Source organism: Aphis gossypii, chromosome 3 (genome assembly GCF_020184175.1).
Source record: "Aphis gossypii isolate Hap1 chromosome 3, ASM2018417v2, whole genome shotgun sequence".
Lineage (NCBI taxonomy): Eukaryota > Metazoa > Arthropoda > Insecta > Hemiptera > Aphididae > Aphis > Aphis gossypii.
In genome coordinates, this window is record NC_065532.1 from 46,639,052 (window position 1) to 46,655,234 (window position 16,183).

The following is a 16,183-nucleotide window of genomic DNA, read 5'->3' on the forward strand; positions in this document are numbered from 1 at the left end:
TGTTTTCGTGTGCGTCACGACGAATCGACGTGCCTGGACACATCACAAGTGAACGAGATACCGTCGTTTGTTTAATTAAAATTATACGTATTATATAATCTTACCCAACAAATGTAAAATCATTATTGTTATAAATTGTGATCGATAAAATGGCGAATGCATATATTTGATCGTCTAGGAGGTATCTATATTTACTGTTTATAATGTTTACTCAACATCAATTGCTCATGGATATCCAAAAACAAATGCTCGGTTGACTGTAGACTTTGAAATCCGTGACGGTGTGTCGTTTCGCTTTTCGTGTAGAGTTTATGACGCGCCGGCGTTGTGACTATATACGATTACGCGTCATAGAAATTAAACAAAATAGGTACGTTTCTTATCTTATGTAAATAACACACCTATAATATATTATATACGGTGATATATGATACCGTATCATTGCAAATGTTCTCGATTAAATAATATTATCACTAGGGTACAAAAATTGTAGAATTTCCAGTTTTTTTCGTGTGCTCTCGTTTATAACAGATATCTGATTAGAAAATATGTTATCAATACAATGACGTGTTTTAAAACAAAAAAATTAAAATGCATAATTTTTCATATTTCATTAGTTTTAGAATAACCACATATTTCTGCATTTTTATTTATTTTTAAGTAAATTTAACATTATTTTTCTGTTACAGGTATCAATTATATTTTAAATTTAAGTATTTAACACAATTTTTTTTTTCATTTTACCCAATAAAACTTTTGAATACTGTTATGTTTATGTATATGTTATATAGGTACACAATGACGACGTATTATTATTATTATTTTTTTTTCATCCAATTAGTTTTCCACTAAATTTTATTAGTATAATATATAAAATATATATATATGTATACATCATTTTTTTTTTAACATTTTGTTTGCACTTTCATAGTTATAAAACTAATAAATGACATATTATTGTTTTTAATATTTTAATTTTTTTTTATTTGCTTGTTAACAAATCAGTGAATTTTAATGTTACCAATCGATTCCAAAAATATAGGCAATAACCGTCGATTACACCACTTCAAGGAAAAAAATCTTATTAACATATTCCAGCTGACACCTAATGTTCAGTAGTTTATACTTTAAAAACAGTATAATTGCTTTTTAATTTGAAATTAGAAAAGTTAAAAATCGAAAATAATTGGTTTACAATAATTTAGCCTTATAGTACGTAGGTATAGGTACTATAATTATTATTCATTCTCACAGTTTCTTTAAGATTTCCACGAATTCTCAGGTGTTCCCGGGATAACTCAATTCTAATGTTGCTGCAGTTGATTATAACGATTTAACTATTGTTATCGTTAAATCGAGGAAAAAATAAATTGGATTTTTTTTTTTTTTATTATTATTTTTAATCGGATCAATTTTATACTTTCGATTATTAATTTATCAAACACTCATGAAAAAATACGTGTATCAATTAATTCAATGTCCGATCCAACTGTTTTTCACTTTATTTGCTCTGCATAGGTACCTAGCTCTAAACGTATTATTATTAATATATAAAATTTAAACTCACTTCCTTTAAGATGGTCGAGAAAATTATCTTTTGTTTTATACATTGCTTGAGTAATTGACGAAAGTCTTGAAATAAAATATTTAACAACGATGTATATTTTATAGTCTTCAAGTTGGGTCATACAACACTATATTATTTACTAGAAATAGTGTTAAATAGTAATATAATATTATAAGATAACGACAACTTTCAAACAATTTTTAAAAAACGGTTCTTAATAGTAAGTTTTATTAGACATTTTTACAATTTTAAAGTGTACATACAATGATCAATGAGTAAAAATATAATAGGTAATAATTTATTAATATACCTAAGTTTTATAATATGAAAAAAAAAAATAAAAAATTTATAATTTGTAAACGTGAATATAGGCATATTCAATGTCATTATAATTTAAACTCCTTATCACGTTATAATAAAATGATTTTCATTAATGATTTTATGGAGTTTTGAACCAAAAGAGTTGAACTGAATAAAAATGATCTAAGATTACATGTTTTGTTATTTTAAACAAATAAGTTTTTACATATTAAGTGTTCATTAAAATTTTTGTTTTACAGAAATTCATTCCTACGTTTTGTCAGAATTGTTCCTTCGATATTCCTTCTCTTTACTTCGAAGAAACTTGTTTTAAATCAAAATTACTTTTCCAAAGTAACATCTATAATTTTACTGTTGTATAAAGTTTTTAAAACATGTTTGCATACACAATTAAATAATTTAAAAAAAAACAATGAGTTACGTCACCAATTAATATAACATTTAAACTTCGATTCAAAAGTTTGATTTAATTTGCAATTATAGATAATATCTTTTTCTTTAAAAAAGATCTTTAAATTATATTATACATTTCATTAAGATTTAATTAGATTACGTGAACTAGGAATTTAACTGAAATAGACAGTGCTAAAATCTGCAAAATAACTGCATAGTTATGTAATCTCGATGAAGCGCTAGAATCATCTTTCGTCGGGCTCGGCGTAGACGTATCCACATCCGATGGATCCAGAGGCAATCCTTTCGCCGAAGGATTTATATGTTCCCATATCGTTCTTGGACTACCATTGTGGTACCATTTTTCGTAGTCCTTGACTTCGTTCTGATACACTGGAACGAGTTTATTTCTAAATTCAACGGGCGTATCGCTTTTGAACGCCATTTCCATCATCTAAAACCGAACATTTTTATTTAATAATATCGTAAATTTATTATTTCGTTTATATAGACCTAGATCAATGGTTCCAAAAATTTTTATTTTAATAAAAAAATGACGGACGCCAATCTCCCCTTTCAAGAAAAATGTATTGGTACATAAGTATTCAATGAAAAATTAATTAAGCTTGTAACTCTCATCATCTCCCTCCCCCTGAATAGCTATACCTATTCCTTACTTTGGGAATCACTGATGTAAACTATAATGCTGTTATTTGTAATTTGTATTAGTTTTTGAAATGTAAAATATCAACAGAGAAGGGGTGGGGTAACAATTCATATATTGTGCACACTCTTAATTCAGAAAGTGTCTCTATTGTCATTTGTCTATGGATTGTAGGTATACATTATACCGACGAATTTTCTTTAGACTTAAACTCAAACTTTTTGAAATGATACAATAAATAATTGTGATTAGTTTAGAAATATAAGAAACACCATATTATAGTATGCAATATACTTTATAATTCTTCAGTGCATATTACACTAACTATTAAACACACGATATTGTAATACTGTATTGTATATTAGACAATAAAATATACTTTCGTGAATAGAGTTTTAAATTAGGTATTAATTGTAATAGCCAGAGTTTAACTATAGTGAAAAAAGTATATAAATTAGTATAAAATTGTATAAAAAATCTCTACATTTTCGATTTCACTATCCGTGGAAACTTTTGAAGCTAATATTGAAAACATGGTGTTAGCTATATTTCTGCCATCTTTTACGTTGTTGACGACGTCTGTAAAATGTTTGCTAAGAAAATCATTCATAGCTGTTACTCCGTTGGACGTCGAAGACAGAGCATAAAAGAAATCCTCATAATCACTTGGTTCAATTGGACATTTGTTTTCCAATATTAAAGTCAAATACCTAAAACACAAAAATTATATTATTAAATATTTTGGATACTATATTAAATATATCGCTCATTATAATGCCATTATTGGTAACTGTTGTGCTGGGTCGTACGTTCCAAATAACACTGCGTCTCGCCCATGATATTTCATAACGTACTACGTCATGTGAAAATTAGTTCGAAAAAACAAACAATTTTTCTTTTTATGCAATCCACTTTTAAATACCTATTATAATTATGAAATATAGTTGTCCAATTCAAATTATTTTATGACTGAACTTAAAAATATACTCGGTTCATATTAATATTGATAATGATCTTTGAAATCAATTATTACCTTCTCTAATATTCCGAGTTACTTCACTAAGTTTAAAGTGGTATATTGTACATACGTGTTTATCGTTAAGACTATTATAGATGATAATATGATCACAAAAAAAAAATATAATATATTATGGTCTCACGTAAAAAGTGTCTGTACGTCGGCACAGGGCAACGCCTTTATCACCGATTCTCTTTCCGAATACGATTTAGTGGTGTTGTATAGAGTTAAAAGTTTGTGCAAGGTTTCCGGGTTGTAGTAGAATGGTCGAAGTCCGACACAGAACACGACGTCTTTAATGTCAGCCGATATCCTGTAATGTAAAAAACGTGTACGTGCGTATAATTATTATTTTGTGTTATTAGTTAGGTTATTATTATTATAAGAACAAGGATTTACTCTTCGCCGTTTTGCCATCTCTGAAGATATTGCGACGTGGGCCGATAGCTACAAGCATATTCTTGCAACTTACACATCCACGTCGATAACGCGTTCCAGGCGATAATGGTGGGGCGCTGAGGACTTTCCTGAGCGACGAGATCGTTCAATATTTCTAACGCATCGAAAACCAATTTAACGATAAAGTTCTGTTTAAAAACGAATACGATTCGTTAAAATAACATCATATGATAATATGTGGTAAACTTACACGTTACATGTACTTTATATGTTATATTTATACGTTTTTATAGCTTAACATTCTTATAGCGTTACAAATCTAAAATAATTTATTTCAATAATAATTTAGAAAATGTCCAATGAATGAAAATTAAAGCTGTGAACTTAAATTTGCATTAATAATAAACTATGTTCTTTCACTGTTTCATTGATTGTTAAACACGTATTGTTTATTATTTAGGATGTATTTCGAATTTTTTTGAAAACCTATTAATAGCTTGTCATACAATACAGTTGTTTTATTTTGTGTTTTCAATAAGTGAAAGTGAAAAATAAATTTTTTTTAAAAATCGAATGTTATTGGTATTATATTATTGAATTATAATGGTTTATGATGTATGAGGTACTATATCAAAAAATTACCACAATTTACCAATAGTTCAAAATTCCGAATTCGTATAGACATTATAAGGGCTGTGAATTTAATGCGCTTAAAAACTTTAAAAATATCAAAAAAATGTAATGTTATGTGGCAAAAATTATTATACGAGTTTAACATGGCACTTAAAATGGTTTTTATTTAATTTTTATATTTATATTTATATTATATGATATTATACATTAGTATATTACATATTTTTACACGCATTAAATGTGTTTATTTTATATAAAAATAAAATTTAAATGTTGATAGAATTTGAATTTCACGTGAAACATTTTTTTAAATTTTCAAAGTTGTGTAAAACCAAAAAAAAAGTTTTCTAACATGTTAACTGTCAAAATTTCATTAAAAATATCGGAAAATGAACTAAAAAAGGAAAATATGACAAAAATGCAAAAAAAAAAATGATCTAAAACATTAAAAACGTCAAAAAATGCAAAAATATGCAAAGTTTCATAAATCGCTCCGTTGTTACATAATTTAAATTATCGTTGTACTAAAAAGACACGTTTCATAATCACCAAAAAAAAAAAAAAAAAGCACTTTCCTAAAATTCACAGCCCTAGACATAATATAGTTATTGTATAGTAATAGGAAATCGTAATTAATAAGATTATGGAATTAGACGTGTACAATGTATACATAATATTATAATATAGTATAAGAAATGTCTATAAAACAACCATAACGTGCACACTATAAAGTCATATTGTAGAAAACACTGATAAATACTTATCTAATAAGCTACCTATAAAACTATTATTTTTCCTAGCCATACTGTTGATCTATATGTATCTTTTTAAGTGTCATAACAATTGAAAATTACGACAATCGAATTAAACAATTATTATTTAGTGCTAGTAAATATTATTTTACAGTGATTTGCCTACCGTGACATCCATGTACGTATTTCTGCAACGTTTCATACGGTTTACAATATAGTCAAAACTCTTCATGGCCGAGTACCATGGTATGATGTCGTCTTCCTTTTTCAGATACTCTGCCATGCTCATCGGTATGGTGTAATTCAGTAAACCCACTTTCGCCAAACTGAACGAATCGTCAATCAGCTGAGCTCTGTTGAGAACGTGAACGTCTTTGTGTGAATCGTTAAGCTGTTTGATCAACGACAACCAATTTTCTTCCGTGTAGTTTACCCTGTAGTAACCTAACGCGAAAACAAATGCCTAATATAATACATTAATATGGCAAATTTCCCGATGGCTTGGTCAACAGTTGAAACGGACTTATCGAGAAAACTATTCGTTAGCGATTGGGTAATATTATACAAAAAAAAAAGTAGTCCACCTGTGGATTGTATATTGAAAATGTACCATTCGACGTCATCGTCGATCGGAATAATCGTTTCGTTTACCGACGGATCCAGCCAAACGGTTGGCGCGGTCGTAGTGTCGAAATTCTTTTCCTTATTCGTCGTGTAACTCAAACGAATGAACCACTTGGTCGTATCATTCGAGTCGGTAAAACCGGATAAAAACCGTTGCTAAAAAAATAAAATAAAAAAATAATAACATTGGTGCGATTGTCGGATTAGGTATTTTACCTGAGTTAAAACGAGTGATTTGTCTTTTTTCTTGACGTTCACCACAGGATATCCGGCCCGTTCCGTCCACGTATTCATTACAGTGCGAACGCTGTTGCCGTTCAAGCCGGACTTTGTCAGATCGAATAGCGTATTGTCGAACGCGTTCCACAGTTGTTCCGGTGTCGTTAAACTATATCTATAATATAATGGTATTATATCGGGTTAGACCTCCACTTGTTCATATTAGTTCACATCGTATACAGTTACGAAAAGATTTAAACAATTGATTTTAAAAAATATAATCGTTTAATTCCGAGTATTTGGAAAATATTCTCTATTACTCTTACTGATTGTGCGTCAAGTACGCATTTATGGCCTTTTTAAACACTTCTTCCCCCACCCAATCGTTGAGCATTCTCACGACCGCCGCAGCCTTCTGTTTGGAAAACCTGTCGGCCGAGTTATAGTCCACATCTCCTGGCCCGATTGCTGGTGCGGCCAAAGGCTGTCTTAGTAGATTTTGGTCCAAATCCATGGCGGGCCGTTGGTTTTCGGCGATGAAAAAGTGCTCAAGTCGCCATTCCGGTTCCACCTGTAAGAGTTCGCGCGATAATAATATGCCATTATTTTAAATGCAATATAATGCGACAGTGTATATATCAAATTAATACGGCGCATAGGAGCGGAACGTCTGCAATAGAGATGCAAATGCCAACGCAATAATGTATCGTATAGATCGTCAATATGAATAAACATTACCTTCGCCGTGACAAAGTATTGCAAATAAGTAGTAAGTCCTTTGTTAATCCACGCGAATTCCCAACCAGCCGGTGACACCAAATTACCGAACCACTGGCTCGCCACGGCGTTCGCCACTGCCATCTTCGCCGTCATTATTGACTTGGAGTTCGATTGATGGTTGACGAAAAGCGTTTTCTCTCTGTCACACACAAACGTAACGTCATAAATTATTATTTTCGTACGAGTATAGTTTTTGTTCACTATTGACCATTAGACGAGGCTGAACGATCGCGCAGTTTTTACGGGGGGCACAGAAGTTACTCTTTGTGAGATGTATCAATAATCTAATCGAGACACGATTTTTCGAAATTTATATTTATATCTATTATACGTCTTGTTTATAGTTCGAATACCAAATATAGTTATTTTTCGTTTTGTTATGATCTAGTGATTTTTACTTGAAATCTATAAATTGTTCACAAACACCGTCAAATGATTATAATATTTATCGCAGAACAGCACAAGTTCAATGCAAATCAAAATTAAAACTGTACAGATATTAAGTCTTGGATTACCTAATCGAATAGGAATAAATTCAAAAATTATATTCGCATGGAAATCGTCTGAAATTAACTCGATTATTTAAAAATTTTATTCCGTTGATACACAGCATCGAAATGCTTTGTCCACGTGCAAATGATTATATTATCGTGTTTTTCACATATCCTTACTGGTAAGTAGTCAATCCCCAGGTGTCGACTTGCCCCGAGCCTAATATCGGCGTGGCTACTAAGTTCAACTCGGGCATACCGTACGGTATGCCCGTGTAATCTTCTATGGTCCTCAAAAGTTCAGGTGATCCTTTCGTAATGTACTCGATCTGATACAAACGACCCAAGTGAGAGTAGACGTTGATTGCTTGTCGACGGGTTTTGTCGAATTGTTCGAATTCACCGGCAAAAAATGCGACCGAACATGTGGGCATAGGCGGCGTCTCCTGAAAGTGAACCAATACTATTCTTCCGTATTGGCCTCTGCAATACAGACAATATTATAATATGGTTTGAAAGTTCGTTATTAAAATACCTCTCGTATAAATTGTAGATAGGTATATGCCAACTATTATTATTATTATACCAAAACATTACGTGCGAATGGTGAACTTTAAAAGAAACACGTAAAGATGTTTTTATTGATTTCTATTAATTTATTAACAAAAATATAATCTAATTTACAAATAAAATACTTAACTAATATATTGAGCAAACCTACAGTTTTGGTAGAATTACCACACGATAACTTGTAATATTATAAATTGTTTGGTTTAAAATAACAACAACAATATTGTTGTTATTAAATAAAGATAAAAACAACTATTTTAAGTGATTAGTGAAATTATGTTTATAATTTTTTTATTAACAATAAATATTTAATTAGTATCACAAAATATGTTATTTATCTTGTTTTTAAATTATAAGGACTACTTGATCGTTTTCTAGTCGAGCCAAATTTTAGATTCTATATATCTATATAGTATTTTCGTTTGAACACTGTCTACTCAAGAATGTTTATACCAGGAAAGATATTAACCCTAACCTATTTTTATGATTTTATTTCTCGATTAACTTAATTAGATCATTATTAATATTAATTTCAAATCTTGCTGTACAATTTTTCTATGCAATGCGTCTAAAACAACTGCAATTTTTTTCGAAGTTTTCAATTCTATAATAATATATTTAATATTATACGATACGTTTTACTTACTCTTCTGCGCTATAATAGACTGGCATATTCGATAAAGCCGTTTCTTTCCCTTTGATTTTTATTGATATATTGAAAGGTGTTCTAAAATGTGGTTCATCATAACAAGGAAAAGCACTTCTGGCCCCGGTGGTTTGAAAATGAGTAGCGACTATCCATCTGAAAAATAATAAGAATTAAACTTATTATTCACCTATTATTATTATAATAATTAATTTTAGCTGAATTATTAAAAAAAAAAAAAAAAAAAAAAAAAAAAAACAATAACTAATAATATTATTATATAATACGTTGTTTCCATCGGATTATCATATAGATTTGTTTATTTGTTTTAGTAAAACAATAGTATAAAGTGCTTGAACACACACACTATGAATTTTCTCTTACTTTTTCCCGTCCGAAACCGTGTCATATGCGCTTCTGAAAAACCCCGTTCCGTCGTCCCTGAGAACGCCTTCGAACCGTATGCGCATCACGTACACTCGACTGGCCAACACGTGTCCGTCCAACGAAATCTTCACTTGTTCCCGGTCCGCGTCGTAAGTCCACCACCTGACTTCGACGCTCCGGTAGGTGTTTTCGTCCGTCACACTGATCTCGTGCAGTATCAAGTCCTTGGAGTTCAACGTGATCGAGGACGTGGAGGTCCTCACGGCGATCGCGATGTCCACTGAGCCGGTGAAGGAAGAGTTGAAATCTTTGTAAAGGCTCGGGTACATAGTCAACTTGTACGAAAGCGGTTCCGTGTCGTCCGGCAACCTCCCGGAATCCGTCGCCGCGACGGTCTGGCCGACGTATCCGCCGACAAGGGAGGATACCATCACGACAAACACCACCGTCGCCCACGACATCTCAGTGTCTGGCGAACGACCGCGTCGTTTGGAAAAATGCGAATTGTCACTGCGACCTCGTCGAACGATAAAATAGACCGTTCGGTTACGCGTGGTGTCGCGACGGAAGTACGACGAGTAATACCAAACAACACTGCGGTTAAATTCGCCATAATAATCTTATCTGTCGTGCAGTAGCTGTTCTGCGGCGTTTTCGTGTTTCGCGCGTCACGACTTATCGACATGTCTGTTGGACACTTCAAGTGGATGAGATACCGTTCGTATAATATCATACAATTATACCCGTGTTATAATCGTACCCAATAAATTGTAAAATTATTATTGTTATATTGTTGTAAAACGGCGAATGAGTAATTACGACCCTGTAAATGTGGGTTTTTTTTTTTACGATGCATATTTGATCGTCTAGGAGGTACCTATACTTACTGTTTATATAATGTTTACTCAACACCTATCGCACATGGATATCCCCGACAAATACTCGGTTGACTACAGACGTTTAGAATCCGTGACCTTGTGTCGTTACACTTTTCGAGTTGAGATTATGACTGTACGATTACGTCATACAAACTAACTAAAATACGTTTCTAATAATATTATCATGTAAATATTTCCGTATAGCACATCTGTATACCACCTACGCGTATGATTGTGAATGTTCTCGATTAATTAATATAATCCCTATAGGGAATAGAAGTTGCAGGATTTCCAGGCTTTTTCTCAGGTGATCTCGTCTACCTAACTAGAAATGTATTCTATACAATGACGTGTTTGAAAACAAAAAAATAAAATAAAATGCATAATTTCGCATGTTTCATTAATTTTAGAAAAACTACATATTTCCGAATTTGTATGTGAAATTAACATTATTTTTTCTGTTATAGATATCATGTGTATTTTACATTAAAGTATTCAACGCAGATATTTATTTCATTCTACTAATAAAACTTTTGGATAATGTTATGTTTTTTTGTATTATGATACATACATAACGACGACGTATCATTTATTTATTTATTTTTATCCAATTAATTTTTCTCTAAATTTTATTAATATAATACATCGTATTTGTTTTTTTAATAAAAATAACATTTTTTTACACTATAATATTAATATACCTAATAAACGACGTGTTCTAATTATTTTTCGAATTTTGAATAATTTGTTTTTGCTATTTGGTACGTTTTGGTTGCATATTTTAGATGCTCATGTGAATATTTGATAGATTTTAACTCCCACAACTTCCGAATCATTACTGTCCCTTTATTATGATTATTTCCATTGTATAATATCTTTTATCGTTAATAATTGTGTAACATTGCGCATGACCTGTGGTACTTGTATAGTCTTCCTACGTTATGTTTAACAATCATAAAATAATAAATTATTGAATTACAGTATTAATTATTCTAATATGTACTACATAAATTATTATAAATGAATAGTTTTATCGACAGTTGTACGTATATAACAATTCTGATTAATTATTATTACACCAAATAAAATATACTCAATCGTGTTATGAGAAAGTGAAAAATGAAAATAAAATATACTATTTCTTCATTATTTTTAAAACACATTTTACAAGTTGTATAATAATTATTGTTTTATCGAGTATAAATGAAAAATATGAACGTAGTGGAAAGATCCGATAATATTAGTTGACTTCAAATATTTGTATTTCCATATCGAATGGCAATTATATTATTATTAAAATATACGATTTATAACGAATACTTTTTAAAATGTTCATATTATACTAGTAATTTAAGGAAATAAATCGTAACAAATACATACCTACTTATTGTATTCTTTCAGCTATATTTTTCTATCATATCAATTGCCTCAATTTAACAGAATTATCTTAATTGCTGTATGACTAATAAAAAATACTTCTTAATAGCATGATTTATGTTCAAGTCTTTATGAGCTGTATGCATTTCCGTTAAATATCTTTATATTATTTTATTCCGTTGCTTGTTTGATTTAATATAAAACTACAATAACCATAAGTTGTTACTATTTTCATAGAAAACGAGTTAAGTCATCAAAATATATATTATTTAAATAAATAATATAGAATAATCATAACAATATAATATAATATTTCTATATTTATTCATATCTTGAAATATATGTAGTTGTCCACTTGGTAATCATGATACTAGCAAAGACCTTAGGTTGCCTCATAGGCGTGTCCAGACCTCCATGGCTGGGGGAGTGAATTATAGTAAAATTTTAGTTTTTACTTACTACATTTCTACTATATCTATAATAAAATGTATCATACATACCTATAATACGAGCCACTGTTTTCTCATACAATCACACATGTAACTTTTTATGTAAATATGTAAACATTGTAAACATTTAAAATTTAGAAAATACCTGTTACTTATTATCAAATATGCCAACTGTCAAGTTAAAAGAATGCTAGGACATAAAGCAAATCATTAATGTTATTTGAAATTGAAATAAGGTACTTAACCTGAGTTAACCATTAAAATTGAATATAAGTATGAAAAAAATTAAATTCAATTATTATTATTAAAAAATGATTTAAATTGAAAAAATGTTTATGTTATTACAAATAGGTAATTAAAAAAAAAGTGTAAAAAAAACAAATAATAAAATACAGTAAATTAAAAAGTACTTTTTACAATTTCATATGCCTATCTATTGGTTTTAACATTTTAAAAGTGTCAACCACTTCACAATATTAAAATTGTAGACTTATTCCTGTTCAATACTTATAGGATATTATAGATATCAATGCTTCCAAACGGTATTGAAGCATTGAGCTTCTAAGTTTTATTTTGATGAAACTCAACTAACAAGAATGTCTCTCACACGATTAACTTGTAATTGAAATAGTTACTAATTATTTTACAACTTAATATATATATTTTTTTTTAGATTTTTTTTATCCAATCTTCATCTTATTGTTTAATATTTGACCACGCTGCCTCCAAAATAGATATGCTTATAGGTTGCTTAAATAAAGGTAAAAATTCCAAAAGATTTCAAATATTTTATGATGAAAAATTATATGTTTGGTTTTTTGAAACTATAAATAGTTTAGTAAAATACACACAGACTATAGTTTAAATTAAAAATTTCAGGTGTGATTATGTATTTATTTATTTATTTTTTTTTTTTGCTATATAACGACATAATAATTTTCAGTTAACTTAAAATTGAATAGTTGAATCTCAGCCCGTAAATTAAGTTGGGTTGAAATTTCAATAATCATAATTTACTATACATTATCTATAAAATATTATAAATAATATTTATTTCAATCTTAATTCTAAGATTAAAAACCATAGTGTTTGTTAATTGTTTAAAATATTTAAGATCTTTATGTTGTTTATTATAATATAATTTATAAATATTGAATTATAATTTTCAATTAAATTTCAGTTAAATAATTATATTTAGAAATAGTTTCATTTTGAAACATATTTTATTAAATTATCAAGCTATAAATAGTATGATTAAATTTTTACAACATAAATTACATATGTACTTAGATAATATGTATTGTATAGAAGATTTTTTTTCTATAATAAATATAAATTATCTACAAGATAAATATGTTTATAATTTTCAAAAATAATATTAACAAAAACTCACTGGTTTACCAAAAACCGTATTGATTCATTCATTGAACATTATGTTCATTTGAATATTATTTTAAACAGGATTTCTTACATCGTTATAAATTTTAACATCAATTTGTTAATCTCGGCTTAAAAAATAAAAATACTATACTTATTGTAAGACCAAAAATTATTAAAACACTTATATAAATACAATTATATAAAAAATAAGGATGGTTATAAAACTGTTGGAAAGAAGAATTTTCATTTGTTATAAAGACTATTGTTTTTGTCATTTCTGGATAATTATATGTTGTTTTAATATAGTCGGTAGTCGACTTAAAAGGTCCCGATGTCGAGGTAAGCTCTGTTTCTGTTGAATTTTGAGTTGTAGATGTTGCAGGTTCTGTTGATGACGAATTTGTAGTTACTGGATCAGTGGCGGATTCAGTTATTTCCGTCGTTGCACTATAGGACGTCGTAGACGAATCTGTAGCTTCTGGAGCAACGGTGGAGTTATTTTCATTTATTTCCGCTGATAATGCATCTATAGCAGCAGCGGCAAATCCGTCGTTTCTTATAGTTTTTAATTCGTTCGGATTACCTTCCGTTATGTATTTATCCAGATATAAGCCATTTATGTCGGTTAAGTTTTGACGGAATTTGTCGAGTTGCTCGAGTTCACCGACAAAAATTTTAACCATAGATGTTGAAATTGGTGGAGTTTGAATAAAGTTAACAAAAGTCCAGTGATTGTACTTAGTTGGTTCATATACATCGGGCTCATCTCTAAAAGAACAACAATTCAATTATTTTAATAAGTATTATAGGTACCATTTATATAACAAAATAAATGGCGGAAAAGATGAAAATACTAGAGATAATAGCACAAGACATCGGCTGATATTATATTCTTTTTCTGTTAAATCTTTAAGGAATATTAAAAATCAATCATAATAGGATTAAAAACATTAAATAAGATATAAACTTGTTTTATCATTTTTATTTTTTTATTTTGTTTTTTAAGTATAGCAATATGTGTGTGTGTGTGTCAATAAAAAAATTGACATTTGGTCAACATTTTGAAAACGTAATATAAGATTCTACATGAGTTTTTATTTAAATAATTTAAAAGTATAACAAATTATTAAGTATACGATTTTATTTTATAAGCATTTGAAGTTTAAATTTTAGACAAAATTCAATGTTTAAACAATTAAACAAAAAATATAATAACGGTCTATTTATTGCCAATTACTACACTAATGAATAGTAATATATTTACGTAAATATTAACAGGCTGACATACCGTTTTCGCTCAGAATTGTTTTTATACTTAATGTTTTATCAATGAAATCAAATTACACATAAATTCTAGTGATATGACTAAGTACAATTGACTCTTACTGTACAGTAGAGCAGTTACACACGTGCCCTGTTTTTATGTCGTACTTACAAAATTTGGAGTTATGAAAATAATCACCCAAATACAATACTTACATGTCAGCTGTGTTCAAAATTGGCATATTTGAAAAAGCTATTTCTTTGTTTCTTTTAATTTTAATTGATATGTTAAACGGTGTTTTAAAATGTGCTTCATCGTAACATGGAAAAGCACTTCTTGCGTGCATAGGATATAATTGGATGTTAGCAGCCAATCGCCTGTAAAAGTTATTCAACAAAATAGTGACATTGTATCGATATTATTTTCAAATTACTATTGAAACGATTTGAATTATTTGAACAAAAAAAATAAAAAAAAATACTTATTAGTTTATTGGTTATTGAAATACGTCATAATATTATTTAATTCCGACCAAATTGAATTATTCGCGGTTTCGCTTTTACTCGATATCACTGCAGCGTGCAGTGGAAAACGATACGCGTGAAAACTTACTCTTTGACCTCCGAATAGGAGTTGTAAGAGCTGTGGAAAACATCGGATACGTCGTTCTTTAAATAGCCACTATAACGAATACGTATTGTGCATTTTTGTTTTTCCAAAATGCGTCTGTTGGTCTTGATTTTCACTTGTTCCCGGTGGTGCGCATACTTCCAAGAATCGATGCCTATATCGCTGTTGGTGTTATCATCCGTTAAGCCGATTTCGTACACTACCAGGTCTCTGGAATTCAACGTGATCTCGTCCGTGGCGGTCTTGGCTGAGATCGAAATATTCACTCTGCCGGCGAACGAAGGGGTTACTGCGCCAAAGTTTGGTTCTACGAACAGCTCGTAACCTATCGGTTCGGTATCGTCTGGTAACCGTGTGAAATCCACGGTCGGTTTTTGGTCGTAACACCGGGCGTGTGCGAACAAAAAAACAACGGCAAAAATCGATCGCATATTGTCGATCGCGGACGTCCAACTGACGACTAGAGTACTGAAAATTAACGTTTAAAATGGGACAGTTCAAATGTAATAATACTTACAATTTATTTGACGATTACCCTATACCTACAACAGCTATTATCTTATCGGATGAGCGGGTGACGAGAAACGCTCTGAAACGTTCTTTTTTTTTTTTTTGGTACACGTTTCGTCAACATGTCTAAACACTTGTATAACAACACAACATTTTTTAGTATTGACACATTCCTGTAGGTCAAAGCCGTATGTTAAACACATACGATTATAGAAAGTTCACGCCTTGTCC

General features: G+C 29.9%; 2 protein-coding genes across 2 annotated transcripts; both read right to left on the minus strand.

Annotated features, from left to right (window-relative positions):
- Positions 1–2,051: 2,051 nt before the first annotated feature.
- On the minus strand, positions 2,052–10,058 carry LOC114131544 (aminopeptidase N-like). The gene is made up of 12 exons (XM_050202723.1): positions 9,462–10,058; positions 9,078–9,233; positions 8,042–8,344; positions 7,329–7,509; positions 6,917–7,161; positions 6,588–6,765; positions 6,332–6,527; positions 5,914–6,191; positions 4,363–4,550; positions 4,106–4,276; positions 3,430–3,655; positions 2,052–2,735 (listed from the first exon to the last, which is right to left on the minus strand). The coding sequence occupies exons 1-12, from the start codon at positions 9,923–9,925 to the stop codon at positions 2,433–2,435; spliced, it is 2,889 nt and encodes a 962-aa protein (XP_050058680.1). The 5' UTR covers positions 9,926–10,058; the 3' UTR covers positions 2,052–2,432.
- A 3,524-nt stretch (positions 10,059–13,582) lies between these two features.
- Positions 13,583–16,183, minus strand: LOC114131542 (leucyl-cystinyl aminopeptidase-like). The gene is made up of 3 exons (XM_050202726.1): positions 15,425–16,183; positions 15,028–15,189; positions 13,583–14,316 (listed from the first exon to the last, which is right to left on the minus strand). Exons 1-3 carry the CDS (start codon positions 15,871–15,873, stop codon positions 13,659–13,661), a joined length of 1,269 nt encoding a protein of 422 aa, XP_050058683.1. The 5' UTR covers positions 15,874–16,183; the 3' UTR covers positions 13,583–13,658.